General features: G+C 43.8%; 1 protein-coding gene across 1 annotated transcript in view; it reads left to right on the top strand.

Moving 5' to 3' along the window:
* Positions 1 to 1,167: 1,167 nt before the first annotated feature.
* LAPTM4B (lysosomal protein transmembrane 4 beta) overlaps positions 1,168 to 24,380 on the top strand; it is a 63,700-nt gene continuing 40,487 nt past the window's right edge. The window contains exon 1 of the mRNA XM_040261014.1: positions 1,168 to 1,496. Within this exon, the coding sequence (XP_040116948.1) occupies positions 1,398 to 1,496 (99 nt within the window). The 5' untranslated portion in view covers positions 1,168 to 1,397. The remainder of the gene's footprint in view (positions 1,497 to 24,380) is intronic.

Here is a 24,380-nt window from a genome sequence, read left to right as displayed (position 1 = left end):
GGGAGATATTCCCCAAAACAGTGTCTCTCTAAATAGCAAAAGGGGATATGATTTAAGTTAAGGTTACATGCGTATTCATGAAGGGGCATGGGTGATCACAGAGTCCAAACTTGAGTTGATTGAAGTCATGAGGGTCAGCAAAGATCGACAACATCATCCCTTAGAGCAGTGGTCCCCAACATTTTTGGCACCAAGGACCAGTTTCCTGGAAGACAACTGCTCACCTCCTGCTGTATGGTCCTGTTCCTAATGAGGGGTGGGGGGTGTTGGAGACTCCTGCCTTAGAGGATGGTTGCACACTGGAAGGGGTTTAAATTCTGCAAAACAATTCAAGAAAGTGCGAGAAAGGTTAATGGTTACCACTGAAACACACTAGGGAGTCTTCACACCTGATTTGTTATCTTTGCTATTGTTACTTCTCTTGCCCCTTAACAGTTTTTTCTTGTGTCTTTCTTGCTTGCTGAGGCCTGTTCAAGGACAAGCACTGAGGTCAGTCTTAGATCACAAAATGGCTTAGGCCAAAAAAGGCTTCTCTTATTAAAAGAAAGCCATGCCTGTTTCTCTTTTTTTTCCCCAGGACTCCTTACCTTATCTTCTTACACAGAGACCTTGTGGCAGTACTTGGCTTAATGACTCTTTCTTTAGAGCTGCAGTCACGATTTAAAAACGCTACCTGAAGCACAGCAAGTATAGTACACATTCTATTTTCTGGGAAAAGATTACTACCACAGTGAGCTGGGAAGCAGAGACAGACTGCTCTGGGCGGCTTCAGCAGCGGGTCAGGACTGCAGTTGGCCGGAATAACCCTTACCGTTTCCCTCCCCCAGCCAACCTGCAAGATAACAACGGGAATGGCACCGAACCTACAGAATATCTGCGAGATACAAGTGGAAGAAGGAAAAAAAAAACCCACCACCAACTAGACTGTAAAAGAATCTCGAACCGGTGGTGGAGTTACACGAATGACCAAACGAAAGACGGGAGGCCCGGAACTCCACCGGGTGTCGACTCGGGGACTGCCAGGAGTGAGGGTTGATCGATTTCTGTCCCCCGGGGCAGGCGGCGCCGGCAGCCCGCTGGAGCCCGCGGTGACGTCACAGGGTCCCGGCGCCCGTCACGTGGTTCGCGGGCGCCCCGCCCCGCCCCCGCCCCTCTCCCCGCCCCCTTTCCCCGCAGCCCTCGGAGCTCAGGGTCCGGCCGAGGTTCCAGCTGCTAGCTCTTCGCGCGGAGAGGCGCGGGCCCCGGGGCCGGTGGGCGGCGGACGGGGGCCAGGAAGAGGGAGCGAGGGTAGCCGGGGAGAGGGGGGCCGGCGACAGCCGCACGGTGCGCAGGACCGACGGCCGAAGCTCTTGCGAACTTGGGCGCAGAGTCGCGCCACTGCACCCGCGGCCCGAGCGATGAAGATGGTGGCCCCCTGGACGCGGTTCTACTCCAACAGCTGCTGCCTCTGCTGCCATGTCCGCACCGGCACCATCCTGCTCGGCGTCTGGTACCTGGTGAGTGCGACCCGCCTGGGCGAACCCCCCCGCCTCGGGGTGGGGGTAAGGGGCGCGCACCTGCCCGGGAGGAGCGCGGGCGCCCCGGGACCCCGCTTCACTTTTCACACCCCCTCGTGGGTACCGGCTGCGGCCCTCCGGGTTGGGCGAAGCCGGCGTTAATCCTCCTAAAGTTATATTATTAGAAACTTAATTCTCTGGGCGGGCGGCTCCACGATGCGCCCCCCCACCCTACCCCACCCCCCGGCTCAGCCAACCTGTGGCGGGGGCCGAGGTTAGGGCCCAGTGTTTGGGTGGGGATGGTTTCGGGGGGCGGTGCGCGTGGGCTGGAGTCGCTCTGAGAAAGAGGGCGCCCCAAAGCCCTCCGCCGGGAGCCCGCTGGGCCTCCCGGAGCTGCGCGGTTTCCGGCGAAAGCGCGCTTTGGTGGTCAGCGAACTCCCGGCACCCCGATCCTTGCCTGCGGAGCACGTGCCCGCCTTTCCTTTCTTCTCTGCGTTCTTTGGGCTTTGTGCTTTCGACGGGTCGGAAGAGCCGTCTAGGCGGTGAGCCGGCACCTCTTGCTGCCCGCCCCCTGCACCCTCCCCCGCATGCCCGCTCTCCCCGCCCGCAGGTGCCCGCGGATTTGCTGGCTCGTCTTCTGCGTGCCTTCGCATCCCGAGTGGGAATGGCTGGGGGTGGGGGTGCTCTACCACCACGCTTGTTGTAAAGCCCTTACCCTAGGAGGGGCTTGCCTTGTGATTCACTGCGTTTCAGTCGGCCCTGGACAGCCATTTTACACCCACGTACCTCCCCCCAAAACCCCCGATTTGCAGGTGATCCCCAGCTTCTTAGCCGACCCCGAAGGCCCATCTGGTCTGTTAGTTTGTTTCTAGGTTGGAGCTTTTTGCTTATCTGGGGAGCAGTGATTATCAGACGCTAGCGAGGCAACCTGATGGAGTCGTGCCCTGTACCAGCTCCAGGTTGATTGTCCCCACCCCCGCCCCCCACCCCCCACGCCAAGACTGCACCAGCACCGGAGTCGGGTTCCGCTGCATCGTGGTTTCTGTTCGATCATGATGGAGAGTTAAGCCCGAGCCTTTGGGCGCTGAATGCCTCTGCACCAGGAAGAAACTCCTTAGACGTGGTAGTAAGATGGCATATAGAACTTTTAGTAGTGGTACATTCTGATCTTCTTAGTCATCAGAGTGTTCTGGTCGGTTCATAGTTCAGTGTTTGGATGTAACACGGACCTAAGTCGAATTGTGAACTCCTCTGTGGTGCCGTTGCAAGCAAAACGCCCCTCTCCCCCAATATGGTGTTCTCTGTGCTATTTATAGTTTCAAGTTTCCTTTAGTCAGTGCCTATCACAGGCCACACAATAGAAATATTTGGCCTTAAAACCTTTCAAACAGATCTTTAGTGTATTGTGGGTTCTTTGTGCTGCTTGAATGCAGAGAGAACATCTGGGTATTGGCTCTACCCTGGTTTTACTGAAAGCAAAAAAAAAAAAAAACCCACGAGAAACGGAAATTTAAAGTTACAGCGAAAGAATAGTGGGTGGTCTTGAAATAGTGCTTGATAATCAAGACAGACAATTTTATCCACATGTCTTGTGTCCTCCTTGAAGATGTTGAAATCTGCAGGGTGCAAGTACATCTATGAATGTAATTTGTAAAATCTAGGGCACTGCATTACGCAAATGGACTAAGTGATGTAGGGGAGAGATAAATCTACTTGAGCCCCGTTGTTGGCGGTAATCCAGTAGGACACATTGGTGTGATAAAAGGAGACGACTCTGCAGGCTTTGTCCACAGCTTGAGCGTGCTCTTTGGGGAAAGGAGTTATTGGTATGCAGGTTTAGCATTTGGAAAGATGGCTTTTTGAAAAATAATTAGAAAGCTTTTAAGCAGATATGAATACTTTGGGGCTTCCCAGGTGGCGCTAGTGGTAAAGGACCCGCCTTCCATTGCAGGAGACAAGAGAAACAGGTTCGGTCCCTGGATGGGAAAGATCCCCTGGCGGCGGAAGGGGCAAATCACTCCAGTAATTCTTGCCTGGGAAATGCCCTGGGCAGAGGAGCCTGGTCGGCTACAGCCCACCAGGGTCGCCGATTGTTGGAAACGACTGAAACGACTTAGCGTACACACAGTGTACGCTGCTGCTGCTGCTGCTGTTAAGTAGCTTCAGTCGTCTCCGACTCTGTGCGATCCCACACAGACCCCCATACACCCCACAGACGGTATATGCTATTGGTCATCCTTATAAGTCTTTGGCTTTTCTCAAAACAATTTAAACTTTTTTTAAACTAGTGAGTTTCCCTCATCCTTTTACATATATAATTTGGTTATCCAAAACATTGATTTACACGTACTTTTTTAAGATGAAGGAGCTAAAGAACAAGGCATCTCTTTTTCTTTCCACCAGTCATCTGGATGGAATGAGGTCACGATCAAAAAAGGTAGAGTTTTCAGGAGAAAAAAAGGGTAAGAGTATCGATAAATACTCAAAAAAGAGTCCACTAGAAAGGTAAAGGGAACCTTCTTTATGCGTTTTCTAATTGTTTTCTGCCACGACCATCTCCTAAGCTCCTGTGTGCCAGGTACTATTTGCGCTCAGTCAGTCTCTTCAGTTGCGCCCAACTCTTTTCGAACCCATAGACCATAGCCTACCGGGCCCCGCTGTCCATGGAATTCTCCAGGCAGGATTATTGGAGTGGGTTGCCATTCCCTTCTCCAGGGGATCTCTCCGACCCAGTGATGGAACCTGCGTCTCCTGCATTGCCGGCGGATTCTTTTACCACTGAGCCGCTGGGGAAGCCCACTATACTATTGATAGCAATCCTTTTTTTGGCTTACACCCCGAGGCTTCCCAGAGAAGGGGTCAAACTCTGCTCTCCACAGTGAAATCGAGGAGTCCTCATCACTGGGTCTCCAGGGAATTCCCCCTTGATGAAAAAAACCAGTGAGCTATGGGAGGGCTGTGAGTTGAGTTTATTCAGTGTCTTTACTCTATATAAAATAGCCCAGGGGAACAACCTCTCAGACAGCTCTGAGAAACTGTTGTGAAGATGTGAGGGAGGAGCCAGGATATATGAATTTTTTGCTGTGAGAAAACCTGTAGTTGAAGTCCTAAGATGAGTGTTAATCACGGAACAGGCAAATCAGGTTCATGATTTTATGTATCATTTTCTAAGTATGGGAAGATGCAAGAATCTGGGAAAGTTGAAATTTCTCAGGTATGGATCTCATTATCTTGGGGATCTGTCTGTCTCTAGCCTGAATTGCCCTCAGTCCCAGAGCCCTGGGTGACTGCTGTGGCCTGATCCTGGTAGAACTGGAGTGGCAGGCAACATTTTTCTCTACAATACTTTGCATAAGCTTAATTTTTACATATTCCTGGTAGATTTTTTTTATTCCCATTTTATAGAGGAAAAACCAAGGCGAAGAGCTTAAGTGATTTGCAGCTTGTGGTCTGAGTGATGTATTGGTCTGTGCTGTTGCCAGTTTTACCTTTTAAAAGTTGTGTGTTTTGTTTTTGCCTTGAAATGATAAAGGTTTCCTTCAGTCCAGTTTTTAAAAAAAGCATATTGATTTCAGGTATTTGTGTTAGCAATCACTTTTCATTTACTTTCTTTTATTTTTTTTCCCTTTAAAAATTGAGGCATACTTTACATATGGTGAAAAATCACAGATATTAAGTGTACAGTTCACTGACAAGACCAATGTTTGCACCTTTGTAACCCACACCCTTAAAGAACATTCCCAGAAAGTTCCCTCGTGCCTCTTCTCAGAATATCCCCTCCATAGACACCCCACCCCATAGGTGTTTTGCCTATTCATATAAATGGAATTATACTGTAGGTGTTTTTTTTGTATTGGGTTTCTTTAACTTAGCATAATGAATTTTACATTCATTCATGGGCTTGGAGTGTGTCAATATTTGTGCCTTATTATTGCTGAGTATTACTTTGTTGTAAGAATATACCACAATCTGTTTATCCATTTGCCAGATGATGGACATTTGGGTTTTTCCAGTTTGGGGCCATTATGAATAAATCTGCTCTGAACAGTTTTGCAAAAAAAAAAGACTGTGGACATCTGGTTTTATTTCTCTTGAATAAATACCTTGCAGTGTGGTTCCTGGTCGTCGTGTGTTTTAACTTGATAAGAAACTGCCAGGTATTTTCCAAATTGCCGTTTTTTCACTGCAGTCAACAGGGTATAAAGTTCACTGGGCGCGTAGTGGTGGCTGTTGGTGACTTGGGTTTGAATTCCCCTATGTGGCTGATGACCTGAAACAGTTTATCTATGCTTCTTGGCCAACTATATATCCTTCTTTGCGTTGACTGCACAATTTTTAAAAAACTGAGTTTTACCTTTTTTTTTTTTTTTAATCCTTCAGATTTGTGAGAACTCTATATTTTGGATAATAATACAGTCCTTTGTTAAATATATTCTTTGTGAATATTTTCTCTCAGTGTGGCTTGTCCACTGATTTTCTTAATAATGAACTGGAGTTTTTAATTTCGGTTAAGTTCAATTCGCCTTTTTTCTTTTATGGTTAGTATTTTCTGTGTTAGTACTTGCTTTGCCTACCCTGAGATTGTAAAGACAACTCTATTTTCTTCGGAAGCTTTATGGCTTTAGCTTTTATGTTTACATCTGGTTTAGTTCTAAGTTTTTTGGTAGAGCTTTTGTGTTTTGTGTACTACGATGTGAGGTGGAGGCTTGCGTTTACTTTGAAAGGCAGTTTAATCATTAAACCTAAGAAGAAAGTTGGTTTCTCCCATAACCTTTAATAGCTACAAAGGTTTTTTAGAAAAACAAGTAAGGTGCATATCTATCCTCACCGAATGAGGACGGATTTGTCTTGGTTTCCGGAGGGATCACGATTTGAAAGGAATACTTGACGCAGAATACTTGCTATGTGGGCTTCTAGGATTTCCTCTCTTCCACACGACTTAATATTCTAAGCCCGAATCCGTTAACTTCCCCAAATTTGCCCATACTCAGATTTGCCCCACTAGTCTTCTTCGACCCCTGTCTCAGATTCCTCGGATAGCTGCCTCTGTCCCCCTTGCCATCTGGATCTCATTCCTTTATCCCATCTCCACGTTATATTGATTTCTTTCCCCCTCAACCTCCTGAGTGCCTTATTCTGTCCTGTTCTTACTCTTGCTACCACTTCTCTCATTTAGGCTCTCATTAACTCTCACTTAACTATTATAATAGAATCATAACTGGTCTCTCTGCTTCTAGCCTTGCCATCAGTGATCCATTTTTTTTCAGTCTATTGCATATGCAATTTCCAGGGGTATTTTTCTCAAACACAAACAGGAGCTTGTCATCCTACTCCTAAAAAATGTGGGCTCACTATCTTCTCCGGGAGATGTGTGTTTCATGACCCTTGTGTTTCTCATCCGCTGAAGTTGGCCTACACAGTTAAGCAATGCAGTGGATTTCACCGCATCCCTTTCCCTCCCGTCTCCCAACCCCTCCCCTTGCAGGTTACCTTCCTTTAGGATACAAATGGCTGCCGTATATGCCAGCCAGTACTTAAGCTGTGAGTCCTGAGATTCATTCAGATTTGATAAATTTATCTGTACAATCCTGAACCAAACAGGCCATGGTTATGTGACTAGAATATACTGATGAATTTAGGTCTGGGATATGCTTCTCTTGAACTGTTGGTTGGAGGGCTGTGAGTTGGGGGGTGGAGTGGGATTAATTTAAAATATTGTGAGAGCAGAGGGTTGAGACATCCGGAGGCTGTTCCTGGGAGGAGAAAGAAAAAATGTTTGGAGAAAAAAAAAAAAAATCCCTGCTGTATTCCTTATGCTAAAGGCCACATTAAAAAAAAAAAAAACACTTTATTTTGTATCAGAGTATAGCTGATAAGCAAAAAATGTTGTGACAGTTCAGGTGGACAGCAAAGGGACTCAGCTGTACATATACATGTATCCATTCTCCCCCAAACTCCCCTGCCATTCGAGCTGACACATGACATCCAGCAGAGTTCCCTGTGCTCTACAGTAAGTCCTTGTTGGTTATCCATTTTAAATATAGCAGTGTGTGCATGTCCGTCCCAAACTCCCTAACTGTTCCTTCCCCTGGTCCTTCCCCCGAGCAACCATAAGTTCTTCTCTAAGTCTGTGAGTTTCTGTTTTGTAAGTAAGTTACAAAACCTTTTTTTTAGATTCCACATATAAGGGATGTCATATGATATTTCTCCTTTTCTGTCTTAGCTTCACCCAATGTGACAGTCTCTAGGGCCATCCGTGTTGCTGCAAATGGCATTATTTCATTCTTTTTAAAGTAAAGCCTACATTTCTTATGGAATATATTTTGCCATCAGGACTTGCATTGCTCCTGACACCCTCAAGCATACTTTTTCCTTTGTAATTTCCTGCATTTTATCTGATGATTTTTTTAGTATATTTTAAAAAGTGGTGCTGATAGTTGGAAGACTCTGTCATTGACACCTAGAATGGGTCCCCCTTTGTGCATACCAGCCTTTTTATCATTTTCTAAGTGTATTTTAGGTTAGTCTTCAGCAAACACATACTGAATGTCTCTTTGTGCCAGATGCTATTCTTTGGAGAGTTGGCCATATATCAGATAATAAAGGATGAAAGAGCTCAGAGTAGCTGGTCTCATTGGCTTTATGACCTGGCCTGTCAAATAAGCAACTAGTTCACTTTGAAAGTCACAGCTTGCTTGTGTACCCAAGCCTGGTGGGTTCTTTTTGTATCCTTAGAAGTCCTGGTGCAATAACTATTGATTTCTGTCTGGATAGTAACACTGGACAGTAAAGCCGACATCTTGCATTTGTAGAGTGATTGATACATGGTTTTCAGTGGACTTTCACATTTGTTCCTGTTTAGACCTCAAAGCATCCCTGGGGTCAGGCTCGATAGGTGATGATATGCTCCTTTTAGATGAATAGTTTATTTCCAGCTGTCAGATTCTATACCTTGGTCCATAAGTCCAGGGGAAAATAGGGACTAACTCGTAATACGTCGGTAAGTCTTATTACCTAGTGTTTTCCTGACTGTATTAGATTGTAAAAGACTGAAATTCCAAAGTAAGGAGTATGGATTTTATTCTGTAGATAGTGAGAGGCACTGAAGAATTATTAACAGAGGTGAGAGGGTGAAAGCAGTTTTTAAGGAAGATGGAAAGGGCCAGCTATTTTAGATGGCCCCAGTGATGAGGCAGGGTGCGGATGGCCTTCCAGATGGGAGATGCTGCTCTGCCAGGTCTTCCAACCAGAAGTTTCTCATTTGCTAATGATGCAAGTTATATGAATGGGAACTCTCATTGGTTAGTTAATGATACAAGTCTGTCTTAGCCATCCTGCTTCTCTCCATCTGAATTCAGGAATCTGAGCAGATTTGGGACAGAAATGGATACTGGGTTTTTAAGAGATGTCTAGTGAGTCCCTTTAAAAAAAATACAGACCTCCCCACCCACAAATGAAAAGGATCAAGGGAAGTTTTATGAAATATTGTCTGCTGAAGATTTCAGTGGTATTTACTACCTTTTTAAAAAAGCTTCAAAAATTATTTTAATTTACTGTTTATGGCTGCACTGGGTCTTCGCTGCCGCACGTAGCTTTCTCTAGTTGTGGTCCGTGGGCTTCTCGCTGCAATGGCTTCTGTAGTTGTGGAGCCCAGGCTCTAGGGGGCGCTGCCTTCAGTAGCTGCAGTGCATTGGCTCAGTAGCTGTGGCTCATAAGCTTAGTTGTCCCTCAGCCTGTGGGCTCTTCCCCGGACCAGAGATAGAACCCGTGTCCCATGATGGATGTTCATCCTGAACATTTTAAAGGCAAGCCGACCAAGAAATAAAGTGTTTGTTAATATCACTTTCTCTGGGTCCCACTATAGATACATTTTAACGTAATGTAAAAAGTCCTGAATATTTATTGGAATGACTGATGGTGAAGCTGAAACTCCAATACTTTGGCCACCTGATGCGAACAACTGACTCATTTGAAAAGACCCTGATGCTGGGAAAGATGGAAGGTAGGAGGAGAAGGGGGTGACAGAGGATGAGATGGTTGGATGGCATCACCGACTCAATGGACATGAGTTTGAGTGTACTCCGGGAGTTGGTCATGGACAGGGAAGCCTGGCGTGCTGCAGTCCATGGGGTCGCAAAGAGTCAGACATGACTGAGCAACTGAATTGAACGTAACAAAGTGGTTAGTGTGAGTTTTGCACCGATGAAAGGTTGTTGCTGAATGAAAAGACGCCGGGATTCTTGGCCTCAGGAGAAGAATTCAATCTGGGGCCAGAGACGAGGCTTGATCGCTCAGAGCTTTTGTGTAATAAAGTTTTATTAAAGTATAAAGGAGATAGAGAAAGCTTCTGACATAGGCATCAGAAGGGAGCAGAAAGAGTACCCCCCTGTGCTAGTCTTCAGCTGTATGTTAGGCCCCTCATCCATAAGATGCATTTTGTGATAATCTTGGCACCAGATGATTCATCCTGGGCCATAAAACGATTGACTTGAATGTTGTAGAAGGGCAGATCACCATACAAATAGTTTCGTTTATACAGATTAGGGGAGCAATATCTGAGGATAACTTACTGGTTTGTCAAGTAGGTTCTGAGCCACTAGGCGGAACCGACTTGAAGACGGGGTGGGGGTAAATGCATAGTACATTAACATAGCTTAAGACAAACATTTCCATAAGAAAAATGCATTGGTTAACTCAAGGTTTGAGAATAGTTAACTTCAGGTGAAACCAGGTGTCATTATGGCAACACAGTATTTTAAGACAAACCTCCTTTTAAATTTGTATAGAGAAGAAAAAAAATATCGCTTGTTTGTTTCCTCCTGCCGCTTAAGAGAGATAAAAATGTCTGACACTTGCAGCCTATTTCCTCCATTTGGAGACCCCTGGCCTTCCTGCCTATTACCCTCTCACCAAGATGTGGATTCTGTGAAACACTCCTATCCCAGTAGCCCAAAACAAGGCAGAGGACTTCGCTGCATGGTAGGCAGGGAGATGGTATCTTCAGCTGGGGATTTACATATCCAGATACCCCTGTTACTGTGATGGAGGGGGAGAACAGATTCCAGGGGCATCTGCTGATCTGACATGACACCTAACAATAGTCTTATTGCTGCGATCCTGCTGCCTGTTGGGCAACTGGTACTAATGATCGGAGGCTTTAATTCCAATATACAAACCAGTACCTTATGGGCTTTCCTGGTGGCTCAGATGGGCAAGAGTCTGCCTGCAGTGTTGGAGACCTGGGTTCGATTAGTGGATCAGGAAGTTCCCCTGAAGAGGGAAATGGCCATCTGCTCCAGTATTCTTGCCTGGAGAATTCCATGGACAGAGGAGTCTGGTGGGCTACAGTCCAGTTAATAATTCTAACAATAAATAATTCAAAAGTATCACAAAGCAGTTTAAGTAAGTCATAAAATGGTTGCAACCACCATTAAAACCGAGTAGTATTCAAGTGCAAATATATCTTTCCTAAGGTCTGCTGCACCAGTGGAGTTTTTAATTGCTTGTCAAAACTTTATTTAAAGATAAAATGAGAGCACATGATAGCATTTTCAGTATGAAAGCACCTGTTGTCATCTGTGTAAGACATCAGATGCAGCTAGCTGGTGGATCAGGAAGCCATAACTTGTATTTATGGATAAGGGTTTCCCATCTCAAAGAAAGTGAAAGTGAAGTCACTCAGTCGTGTCTGACTTTGTGACCCCTTGAACTGTAGCCCACCAGGCTCTTCTGTCCATGGAGTTTTCCAGACAAGAGTACTGGAGTGGGTTGCCATTTCCTTCTTCCCATCTCAAAATAATTGTAGAAAATATAAGCCTAGAAGAAGTGTTGATGTGTATCTGGTTATTTTTTTCCCTTCATTTCATGTGTTAGGAACTGTGTGAGCTGCTGGCAATACAATATAGACCCCGTCCTTTCCAACATGGAATCTACGGTCTAGTAAGAGGAAATTGCCGGTAATAAATGTGTATTAATTAGTAATCACAAATATTGGAACATAATTGTGGTAAGCAGTTTTTGCCTATCTGCTGTTTTTTTATTTCTATGGCCGTAGTGGTTCATTCAAGAAATTTAATATATGTACTTAACAAAAGTCTAGACTTAATAATATCTTTGCCTTTCTTTTGAACAGTATCCGTCCCTTAACTCATCATTTCTTTTATTTTAGTGTCTTTTCTTTTTAAAGCTTCCCCAAGACACTGACCTATACAATCAGTGTTCGCTTAGAGTTAGCCACATATTTACACATCTGTCCATCATTTTCTCTTTTTGCAATTACTATAATTTTTATTCAAAAAATGGACATTCTAAACTCCGCACGTGGAAAGTACATGACTCATCATTTTCTTGACCAGCTGTTCGCAATCACTGTCCTTCTGTCTGATGTACGTGTTTAAACATCTTTAGTGAGGGTCTGTTTTATTTATTTGTTTGTTTTGCCGTGCCAAGTCTTGGTTGTGGCTGTGAGTTCTCGGTTGAGGCATGTGGGACCTAGTTCCCTGACCAGGGATTGAATCCGAGCCCCCTGCATTGGGAGTACGGAGTCTTAGCCACTGGACTGCCTGGGAGGTCCCAGGGAGGAGGATGTGTTGATGGCAAACTGTTATTCTTTGAAAACGTCTTTATTTGGCTCAAGTTCTTGAAAGATATCTCAGTGCTTATGTCTGTGCTTGGCTGTTCAGTCGTGTCCAACTCTTTGTGACCCTTGGGACTGTGGCCCCCCAGGCTCCTCTGTCCATGGGATTTTTCAGGCAAGAATACTGGAGTGAGGTTGCCCTTTCCTCCTCCAGGGGAATCTTCTCAACCCAGGGATCAAACCCCAGTCTCCCGGGTCTCCTGCTTTGCAGACTTGATTCTTTACCCTCTGAGCCATCGGGGAAGCAATCCTTGGTTGACAGTTGCTGTCTCTTAAACACGTTGAAGCTCTCCATCCACTGTCTCTGTAGAGTTATGCTTTGCTGCTAAGAGGTCAGCTGTCAGTCTTGTTGACATTTTCTTTTTTTTTTTTCCTTCCTTTTTACAAAAATAGTTTGCTAGGTAGAGTCTTAGTTGTGGCGTGTGGGATCTTCATTGCTGCACGCAGGATCTTTTGCTGCAGAGCAAGGGCTTTCCTCGAGTTGTGGTGCTGGCTCTGTAGTTGGAGCATGCATGGGCTTAGTGGTCCCATGGTATGTGGGGATCTTAGTCCCCTGACCAGGAGTCGAGCCTGTGTCCCCTGCTCTGGTAGGCAGATTCTTAACCACTGGACCACCGGAGAAGTCCCTTGACCTTTACTTGTGATTCATCAGGTCTGAGGTTGGTCCTGTGGTTCTACATTAGAAACACATGTGGGATGAGGCTGAAACTTCATTTTGCTGACAACACTTTTCTCTCTCTCTTTTTTTACTGAAGTATAGTTGATTTACAGCGTTGTGTTCATTTCTGCTGTGCAGCAAAGTGACTCAGTGATACAGACCACACTTTTGATAGCAGTGGTTTGTGGACTCATACATTTCTGATGCTAATTTTCTTTTCTCAGAATCATGCTTGTGTAGTCAAAACTTGACTGTTTTTATTCCTTCAAACAGGTTTTAATAGCAGAAAGATCATAGCGCCTTTGTGAAAATGTTTAAAAGATTGGGGTTGGGCAGAGATAAATGGGAGATTGGGATTGACATATATACACTATTATTTATAAAATAGATAATAAGGAGCTACTGTATAGCACAGGGAACTCCATTCAGTAATCTGTAATGACCTATATGGGAAAAGTTTTTTAAAAGAGTGGAGATATATATATATATATATATATATATAACTGACTCACTTTGCTGTATAGCAGAAAGTAACATAACATTGACAATCGGCTATACTCCAGTAAAAAATTTTTAAAAGTTTAAGTTAGTAAGATTTCAGTAGGTGCTTTCTTTGATTCTTGTTATTTACCTGAGAATATTTCTTTGCCTTATTTTCTTTCTCTTTCACAGCTCTTTAGAAACTAAAAGGAAGTTTCTTAGATAATCTGTTCTAAAGTAAGTATGTAAACAGAAATTGAATCTTAAAAGATATTTATTTATATTAGTGACAGTTAATAATTTACTGGATAATCTTTGCATTAGTTTACTTTGAGGAATAGCTTAGAATGGTGATCTTCAGAAACTATTTACTTTTGAAGTAACCTAATGCTATTTTCTTTTAACTAAAAGTAACGATGTCAAATATTAATATCACCTTCAAGAATGCTTCATTACCTAGATTCAATGAATATTTATGGTATGCATTTTATGTACGGAAAGGAGAAAAGCATTATTTAACAATTCAGCATTATGATTGCAAAGCATTTCTTTGTCTATGAGTAGTTAGACTGTATCTTTAGATTTTATTTTAATTTGACAATTAAAATTTTTTAAAAACTTAGCTATCAAGTTATACATTAGCAGCTTTTTATTCTAAATTTCAAAGTATGTGTGCAAACTAGAAGTGTATTTTTTGGTCTTTAATTTCAAGTTTTGGATTTCTTTTTAGGTGATTTAAATGTGTTGCTATTTTGTAAGAAAAAGTTTAACTCTAAAGTACAAATAGCAGCACTGTTCTTGAATGGAATGCAGAATTTGTATTCCAGTGGTTATCTGTTATTGCCTCTTCCCTTTCACTAGTAAAGACATTCTGTTTTATGAGTTTCAGTTTTGTCTTTGGTAAATAGCTGTGGGAATAAATATTATTTTATGTATTGAAGCTAAGCAGGAAGTAGTAATCACTTTAAATAGTCTTTCAAAGCATGTTTCTTTTTTTTTCTTTTTAATGATAATCCAAGTTGTTGGAATAGGATGGTTGCAAATAGGGACTAACAGATCTAATATATAGAGCGTCTCAGAACACAAAGAGCACCAGGGTTGCTGCCCTAAAAAAATTAGCCATTTTTGCACTTTATATTTTCTCCTCTTTTCCAGATGCTGGCCTTCTAAACAGGCTCTGGCTTAGCCTATCTCTTTATATTCAGAGATCCAGAAAGTTCTTTAGGGCACGAGGGGAACACAGTTGTTCTTCCTATCCACACCTGCTTCCCAGGTCTCCCAGTGGCTCTTTGGACAGCCTTGTTTCTGGCTCCTGCCTGAGGACTATCCTTTGCCTTCTGTCCACTGTCCAGACATCTTCCTTATCATTCCGAGAGAATATAGTGGTGACTCAGCCCGAGCATGAAGATCAGAACCCGTCCAAGTCCATTCAGGGAAATGGGAGTTGCAAGTCTGTCTGCCTCTGCTTGCCAGCCTCAGCTCACATGAGAGCGCCTCTCTGGAACACTCCCTTGAAAAGAATTCCGAGCCTGCTGCCAGTGGATTGGTTAACAGAGGCGCCAGGCCTTGTGAACCGGTTGTGGTGGCTTCTTGGGTGGATCCTGGGTTACTGGACAAAGGACCCATGACTGAGTCTCAGCTGAAAAGGTCACAACTCCCTGCAGGTTTCCCAAGAATCCTGAGAGTCCTCGTCTGTGGAGTGGTTGTAGCATTGATCACACCACTTAGGGCAGGCAAAACTGCTTCAGTAATAGGTAGAAGGTGTAGTGGTGGTGGTTTCTTGATTTAACCCATCACCCATGCAGAAGGTATATAGAAAGGATGGCACTAGGCTGCAAAGTGAATCAGAAGGCCTGCATTGAATTTGGGAGGTAGGGGGAGGCAGAATCTGTGTAATGCACTTTTAAAATTTGCCTACTGAAGTGGAGCTCTAAGGAAAGATACAGTGTCAACTTGACTGCTTAAACTTTGTCCTGCGCGCACACTGTATAATCCAGGGATTTATAGCTTCCATACCGAAAACACCGGCTTTACTTACAATCCAACTCAAAGGACTGCCAAGGGCTGCTCGTTTTTACCTTTCTGTTTCCTTGAACTTTTTCTTAACATTTAGTTCTCTGTCACTTGGCCTGATTCCCTAAAATTATTCATTTATGCTGTAATCTTGGTCTCTCGAGATCTCTGAGTCTTCTGCTTTCTGGTGTTTAGAAGGTCTTCTTCTTACAAAGGCTTTCCGTTGCCTCCCTCTTCTCCCCAGCCACAAGCGTAGCAAAATTCCTTTTTACGCTAAATGGAACAGCCAGTTTATTTGACTGTCCTCCCTACTAGACAGCAGACTAGCTTGAGGGGGGATTAATATGTATTGATGTTAGCCTAGTGCTTGGCATATATTTGTTGCCTAATAGCTAATTTTTGAACAATTCAGTTGGATGAGTTAATGTTACAACATTTATTCTACATTTTATTTGGTTGCTGATGTTTGTTTATATCCTGGACTACTAGGATTTTATGGTGAATTAAATTTCCCCCAGCATGTATTTACCACAGTTGTTTGAGTTGAAATAGTTAAGTATCAGAAATTTATTTCACTGTCAGAACAGGACCATGTAGACAGGGTCTTACTTGAATAAAAAGCACATTTGTGTCAGAATTCTAAAATTAAGTAAATTTCAATTAAAAGGTCCAAACTTGGGACTTTTTGATGGTCCAGTGGATAAGAATCCACCTGCCAATGCAGGGGACATGGATTTGATCCCTGGTCTGGGAGGATTCCACATGCCACGGAGCAACTAAGCCCACGAGCCACAATTACTTTTTTTTAGTCAAACTTAATTTCAGTTTTCCTATCGAAATTGCACTCAAGTGAAAGGCACATCTGCCATTGATAAAAAAAATTAGGCAGCTGTCCAAAAACAGTATTATCAGATTATAATTTATATTTTTAAAATTTTAGCCATTTTACTGTGAATATTGCACACATAGAAAAAGTGCACAGAATATAAACATCTTGGTTATCAACTAAACATTTGGTGTATCTACCATCCAACTGTGACTTCTTCAAAAGGTTACCCTAGAGGTGACAACATATATCCTTGACTTTTAAAGATTCTCACATTAATTGGTACAGTTGTCTCCCTGGACAGTACAAGGACCTACAGTCAGTTCAGTTCCAGTTATTCCCTCTTGATCTATATGCTATTATTATGTATTGTTTATATTTTGTAGTCATTATTGTTATTATTTGTTATCAGTATTCACAATTGCCAACATAAGTATCAGTTTTATTCTTTTTTGGCCCATCTTCTGCCTTCCATCTGGTATCATTCTTTTTTTGTCCAAAGAATACCCTTTAATGCTTTCTTTACCACTCAGCTGCTGATGACAGGTTCCTTTGGTTTTGTCTGAAGGTATCTTAGTTTTGTGTTCACCCTTGAAAGATTGTTGTTTTTAAGCTTGTAAGGTGGTCCTTTCCTCCCTAACATTTTGGAGATGTAACTCCATTGTCTTCTAGCTGCTTTTGTTTTTATTACAGCCAGCTGTCTGAATATGTTCTTCTGTTTTATCCAGCTCATTTTTTTGTTTGTTTGTTTGTAACCCTCTTAGGGTTAAACCCATTCATTGAGTTCTTTATTTGGCTACTGTTATTTTTCATTCTAGAGTTTCTAGTCTTTAAAAAAAAAAAAAATCTCTCATACCACCCCCCCGCCCCACCGCCTTTTGTGATTCAAGTACTGTGCCAAAATTCTCATTCTGTTTTTTCTTTTTTAATCTCTGAATATTATAAGTGTAGACACTTTTTATGGGGAGCCCATGAACTTCAGTGTCTAGAGCCGCCCCTGTGGTCTGTTCTGCTGCCTGTTGTTTCCGCTGGTCCTTATTGTCAGCATTCCTGTCTTCTCCTGTTTCTTGTATTTTGGATGTTGTATTTCAGAAACTGAAGAAGTTATTCGAAGTGTGGGATGGCATTTTTTCCCCACTAAGACACTTACTCCTTGGAAGAAAAGTTATGATCAACCTAGATAGCATATTCAAAAGCAGAGACATCACCTTGCCAACTAAGGTCCGTCTAGTCAAGGCTATGGTTTTTCCTGTGGTCATGTATGGATGTGAGAGTTGGACTGTGAAGAAGGCTGAGCGCCGAAGAATTGGTGCTTTTGATCTGTGGTGTTGGAGAAGACTCTTGACAGTCCCTTGGACTGCAAGGAGATCCAACCAGTCCATTCTGAAGGAGATCAGCCCTGGGATTTCTTTGGAAGGAATGATGCTAAAGCTGAAACTCCAGTACTTTGGACACCTCATGCGAAGAGTTGACTCATTGGAAAAGACTCTGATGCTGGGAGGGATTGGGGGCAGGAGGAGAAGGGGACGACAGAGGATGAGATGGCTGGATGGCATCACTGACTCGAGGACGTGAGTCTGAGTGAGCTCTGGGAGTTGGTGATGGACAGGGAGGCCTGGCATGCTGTGATTAATGGGGTCGCAAAGAGTCGGACACGACTGAGTGACTGAACTGAACTGAACTGAAGAGTTTTGATAGATTCTTACAGGCAACTGGCGGTCCCCTCCATCCAGTCTCAGATGCCGATGAGGCAAAGCTGGGCGGTGTCCCTGCCCTGTCCCCAGGAATGAAGTGCATCTTCCTGCAGCCCCTTCCCCATCTGACAGCGAAGCCCTGGGGGCTTCTGCCCTCCAGCCCCACCAGCGTCCCTCTCCTCTCTGGCTTAGCTGTCAGGGTGCCCTCAGGGTCTTTGTTCTCCTCCCTCTTTGCTGGAATCAACAAATTGCCCTCAGGAGTATTTCTGCCTTCTGAATCTTGGCCCATAAGTTCCTCACTGCCTTGCTAGCTAATAGCTTCTCACTTGTGTTTTTGTTCAAATTTTCTAGTTGTCCTCAGTGAGAAAATTGGTTTGTATGACATAGTTCACCATTCCTTGGAGTCACAAGAGTCAGACACCATTACTGAAAGTGGCAGATCTCTTAATTGTTCTTAGTTTTTTCACTCTGACACTTTTTTTCTCCTCTGACATACCTATTTCCAGGTGGGTTTTTTTTTGGGGGGGGGGTTGTGCTGCATGACTTGTGGGATGTTAGTTCCCCCACCAACGATTGAACTTGGGCTTCCAGCAGTGAAAGGCCAGAATCCTAACCACTGGACTGCCAGGGAGCTCCCTATTTCCCAGTTTTAGCTTGAATGCCTGGCCAGATTTGCTTGTTATTGGCCATCTTACTAGTAGTTGTTTTTTTTTAGAGAGTGAGGTGTAATACTAATATTTTAGAATATGTTTTATATTAAGAATCTTTTTGAAGCTTGAAATATTTTTTCCTGATCATAAAAGCAACTATGGTCTTATTAGATACTCTGAAGAATACAAAAAAAGGTACAGTGATAATGAAAGGTAAAAGGCAGCAGCAGAACTACCACATGGTTTATAACATTGTATGTTTTGGTGTTTTTACTCTGTGATTTATGCCTGTGAACATAAATAATAAATTGGAATAAATTTTACACTGTGGTTATCAGTTAACATAGTATGAACATTTTCTTGTCATTAATATTTTTTAATATGACTTTTAATGCTTATGTAGCATTCTCTTATTTGGTTGTAATCTTATTTAATTATTCTAATTCTGTTTAAAATTTTCATTACTATAAATAAGTCTGCAGTGGTCGTTTTTGGATGCAACTTTCTGTGCAGAGTTCTGATTGTTGTGTAATTATCATTCAGTGGGTTTGAGTGTTCTTAAGTTTCTTTTATTGAGTCTTTTAAAAAGTGATAATTGCATTTTACCTTTTTAGTTGTTTAGATTCAAGTTGCAAGTCTCACTGTTCATTTAGGGTCTGGTATGATTGAAGGGTGAAGAGCACTTTGGATCCCCAGAGAATGTACAAGGGCCTGACACCACTTAAGTAATTGGACAGACGTTGAATTTATTTGCATGTGGAAGTAATCGTCAAGAACAAGGGGAAAAATAAGTGACACCACAGGAACACTTGGTAAATAGAACAGGAACGGCTTGTACATGACCTCCCAAAACAGACAAAGAAAGCTCAAAGGCTGGTGAACTTGAACCGAACAGGAACGTAAATACTACCTCTCTTTCTTTTACATTTTGATTAGCTATGGCCATTAAATAATCGGCTCCTGGCAAGTCCTAACCGTCTTCTTGGTTCTCATTTGGTTGTGACGTTTCATTCTAGAGACATAGGAACTGACGAGCTGCAAAGATAAAAAAGAAGCAGAAAAACAGACTGAAATTCCAAGCCGGGGTGACAAAATCTAGTCATCATCAGAAATAAGGACTATGACAAAGTTGATGTTAGGTGGGGAAAGCACCATCCATCAGAATGGATGACTGGGTGATTGCTGTGTTCTCTTTTTTGGGAAGTGCTTCTTTCCCAGTGCTCTTGGGGGCTTTGACTTGTATTTGACCTTTTCCATCCGAGCACGTTTAATATCTGCCGTGGCTAGTTCTGCATGCACACCCCCGTCTCCCCTTCACACAGACCTAGGTCCTCATGGGTCACCCTGTCAGCCTACTGCGTCCAACACCTGAGGTTTCATAGAATAACCCAGTAAACGTGCGGCAACACACAGACCTTCTGTTATGAAGGTTTCGCTCTGGGATTCAAAGGGCGCAGTGGTGAGTCTTTGGTGATGTATAATGATCTTAGTATATCTGTCTCCTTTCTCTGGATTCTGGAAGAGCAAGGGCAGCTGGAAGGGAACCTTGGCCCCAGGAGTGTGTTTGAGAAGGGAGAAGAGCCAGAGGAGACAGGGCGAGAGGGTGACGGTGACTGCAGCAGCCGAGCACAGCCCACGTAGGACCTGGGACCCGCTCAGGAGCAAGAACACACGTAAGCGGGAGCCACAGCTAGGACATCGGGAAGGAGGTGACTTGTTCAGAGGCTGATCAGGAGAGAAGGCAACAGCTCTCAGGACTGCAAGTCAGGCCATCAAAAGTGGGTCAGGCAGACACACCCAGAGGTCTGCCCGAGGGCCATAGAGGGAGTAAAAAGGCTTCGAGGACACGTGGCTGAGCCAACACAGGATAATCCCAATAATCCCGACAGCCTGCAAGTACTGTGGGCTGCCCAGGTGTGGCTCTGTGGTAAAGAATCCGCCTGCCAATGCAGGAGACGTGGGTTCAGTCCCAGGGCCGGGAAGATCCCCTGGAGGAGGAAATGGCAGCCCGCTCCAGTATTCTTGCCTGGGGAATCCCACGGACAGAGGAGCCTGGCGGGCTACCATCCATGGGGTCATGGGCATTGGACACGACTGACCCGTGCACATATATGCAAGTGCTTTCCCCACCTAACACCAACTTTGTCATAGTCCTTATTTCTGATGATGACTAGATTTTGTCACCTCGGCTTGGAATTTCAGTCTGTTTTTCTGCTTCTTTTTTATCTTTGCAGCTCATCAGTTCCTATGTCTCTCGTAATTTCGCCTCCACATGGGAAGGCCTTGGCTCTTCCACACACAGGACCTGAGACAGAAGTCACCTAACCTCCCAAACCGATGCGTAAGATGACACGTGTGACAGGGCTATCATGAGAACTGGGGTGAAGTGGATCAGACCCTCACTGCAGCTCAGCCAGAGTGTTGAGGGCCTTCCGGGTTGCTTTCCGGCCACCAGTTTAGCCCCCCAGCCGCTCCCAGCTCGATCTTCCTCACAGCAGCTCAGATCACGTCATATCCCGCCTCAGAAACCTTTAGTTTCCTCATGAACTGTTTGGACACAGCCCCACATTCTTTGCTTGGTTTGAGGACCCGCCAGCCCAGCAGCCTGCCTTTCTGGTCTCAGCCCCTTGCACGTTCTTTTGTCTACTGTGTTCTAACCAAATCCAGCTGCTTGCTCGTCTCAGCACAAGCCCCTGTTCCGCCGACCTCACTCACACTTTAAATTGTTCTCTCTTTTTTTTTTTTGGCCTCACCATGCAGCTTGCAGGGTCTTAGTTCCCCAACGAGGGATTGAACCCAGGCCCTAGCAATGAAAGCACCTAGTTCTAACCACTGGGACTGCTGGAGAATTTCCAAAATTGTTCTCTTGGGTTCCAGAACCTTCTCATTTTTCCAGTCCCTGTCCTAATGTTCCCGTGTCCCCTGTACCTCCCCGTGACCCCGGTCTCAGCCGCAAGCTTCTGTAGTAACTTGCTCTGATTTTCCATTATTCTTCGATTATTCATTTATCTGAAGTCTTGTTGTGCTTCCTCTTTTTTTTGCTTTGTGTTATTTGGGCGCACGGTTTATTTACCCTCCTGAATCCTGGAACGTTCTTCCTGAGCACTTAGCAAAGCATCTGGTCAATTTTACTAATTGTTGGAGGCAATTAGTAAAAGGATTATGCTAAGTAAACCAGGCAAGGGGATAATATCAAGCTGATCAAGAGTTGACAGGCCCGCTGGAACCGAAAGGACAGGAATGCAGCTGCATAGCCCTGTCTGGAAAATTGGAACCAGGTAGTTTTCTGATGCTGGCCAAGAGCCTTTATGTGGTTCTTGTTGAGGTCTGTAGATGTAAGGCAACTAATTTGAAGTCACTGTTACATGCCAGCCTCTCTTCCAGGTGTTTTACGTGATGTTTTCTTTTGAGCCTCAAACAGAGTATTCTCCACTGGCTTTTTTTCCCCCTGACTGCTCCTCAAGGCATGAGGCATGTGGGATCTGGGATCTTAGTTTACTGAACAGGGATCAAACCCAAGTCCCCTCCGTTAGAAGTGTGGAGTCTTAACCTCTGGACCACCAGGGAAGTCCCTCCACTGGCTTCTTGTTATACTTAGAATAAAACCCAGACTCTGAAACTAGACCCACATGATCCCTAAATCTGGCCTGTATTTTCTAACCAGACTCACTGCACCACCTCCTGACCTTTCCACACTCCCCTCCTCCCCCCTTTACTCTCCTTTCTCCACTCCTTCCTACATTAAAGCTTCACCCATGAATCCCAGATTTATATGTGTTTTTTTTAGACCCAATGTCATAACAGAAGTAAGTGTGTTGCCTTTGATGTTTTACTTTTCGAAATACATTCTGATCTTATTTCAGTCCATAATCTTACCCAAAGATAATAATGTAGAGAGGATAAAATGCCAAGAAAACTTGATGATTTCGCAGAGATTTTTGCTAAATCATCTGCCAGTTGTGGGACTAAATCATACTTTCCTTTAAGCTTTAGATATGTTCTGAAAGGTTTTCTTTGACTAGAGTTTCGCTAATCATACTCTCTTTAAAATCTGTTGTGAAATTTCTTGGCTCATTGGAGAGAAACAAGAAACTGGAAGTTCTAATAGCCACTGTGGGGGAGGGTAACTGTAGGAATAGGAGAGAGACTTAATATTTGCTGTATACCTTTTTGTAGATAAATTTTAACCACATGCCTGTGGTATCTGTTTAAATGAGTAATACATAGATGTTCTGGAAAATTGCCACTCATTATTATAACTCCTTGCAAAAGCAATCTGGCCATGTTAGACAGTTTGGAAGATAAAGGAAGGAAAAAGGTTATTCCAAATTCTACAACAATCCTAAAACAACCACTTCGGATTGCCATTTCAAATTGGATTCTAGAATGGGTATTTTGTGAAATGAAGAACCTAACTGCATTTGAACCTCTTCTGCACACTGGTATTTCCACATCCTGTTTTTGATAGTGTATCTGTGCGTGCGTGCTGAGTCGTGTCTGTCTCCTTGCGACCCCATGAACTGTAGCCTGCCAAGCTTCTCTGTCCATGAAATTTCTCCAGGCAAGAATAATGGAGTGGGTTGCCATTTCCTTCTCCAGGGGATCTTCTTGACCCAGGGATTGAACCCTCATCTCTTGCATCTCCTGCATTGGCGGGCAGATTCTTTGCCAACTTTTAGTGCTGCTTAGGAAACCCAATTTTTATAGGAGGAATTGCCTTTAGTTATTGTTAGTAGAAGAATTTTCTTTATGCATGAAGGTTATTCATCTTTTTCTCTGTTTTGACCAGCGTGAAACACAGCTCTATCACAAGTTTCTCAACTTAGAAAAAAGGAGAAATGACCCAATCTCAGCTGGAGCCTCAGCTAAGCTCTAAAAACCTGCCCCCACCTCCAGCCCCATCAGTGTTGGTCCCTGTGCATGTATGCAGCGGGGCAGTTGGGAGGAGAAGGCTACAAATGCTGCAGTGAAATGGGCAGAATCTCGCAGTTGGTGGGATGTAAGGAGTAAGGAGGATGGGAAGCCCAGCGATAATCAAGGTTTGAGTAAAAAGAAGAGAATTTAAGATGGTAGGTTTTCAAACTGAAATTCTTGAATCTCAATCCCAGTTAATTTGCCTGATCTTTGGCAGCGTTCTTAACCCCTGAGCGTCAGTTTTCTCATTTACCAAACAGATAATTTAGCACCTACTTCAGTTAGGTTATTGGAGGACTAATGAGAGAAACTCCACATAATGTTTTCCACTTCCAATTATTAATGGCAGTTCTGCATTTTAATATTTACTTATTTTTATTTTATTTCTGCCTGTGTTGGGTCTTCATTGCTGCATGCGGGCTCTCTAGTTGCGGCGAGCACGGGCTCCTATCTATTTGTGAATCGCAGCCTCTAGGGCACACAGTCTTGGTTGCTCCGAAGCATATGACATCTTCCCAGGCTAGGGATCGAACCCGTGTCTCCTGCGTTGGCAGATGGATTCTTACCCTTGGGCCACCCAGGGAAGTCCGTGATTCTGTTTTTATTTTATTTATTTATTTATTTTTTCATGATTCTGTTTTTAAAGAGAGGATAGAAAAGGAGGATGAGAGGTGGGTGATGTTAAGGAAGCTGATTTCTGCTTAGACAGGTGGGGTGTGAAATATCCGAGGGAAATGTATTCAGTAGTTTCTAGAAAACGGAAATAGGAGCCTGGGGTAGACGGGCTTGTGCCACTGCGGGAGTTAAGGATCTTCAAGGTTTGAGTAAAAAGAGGATTTAAGGTGGCAGGTTTTCAAACTGAAATTCTTGGATCTCAATCCCAGTGTATTTGCCTGATCTTCGGCAGCGTTCTTAACCCCTGAGCGTCAGTTTTCTCATTTATCAAACAGATAATTTAGCACCTACTTCCCTGGTGGCGCAGACGGTAAAGCGTCTGTCTACAATGCAGGAGA

This window comes from Oryx dammah, unplaced genomic scaffold, assembly GCF_014754425.2.
Source record: "Oryx dammah isolate SB20612 unplaced genomic scaffold, SCBI_Odam_1.1 HiC_scaffold_19, whole genome shotgun sequence".
NCBI classification, from domain to species: Eukaryota; Metazoa; Chordata; class Mammalia; order Artiodactyla; family Bovidae; genus Oryx; species Oryx dammah.
Note: the sequence above shows the minus strand (reverse complement) of the source record. Positions and strands in the feature narration are given on the sequence as shown.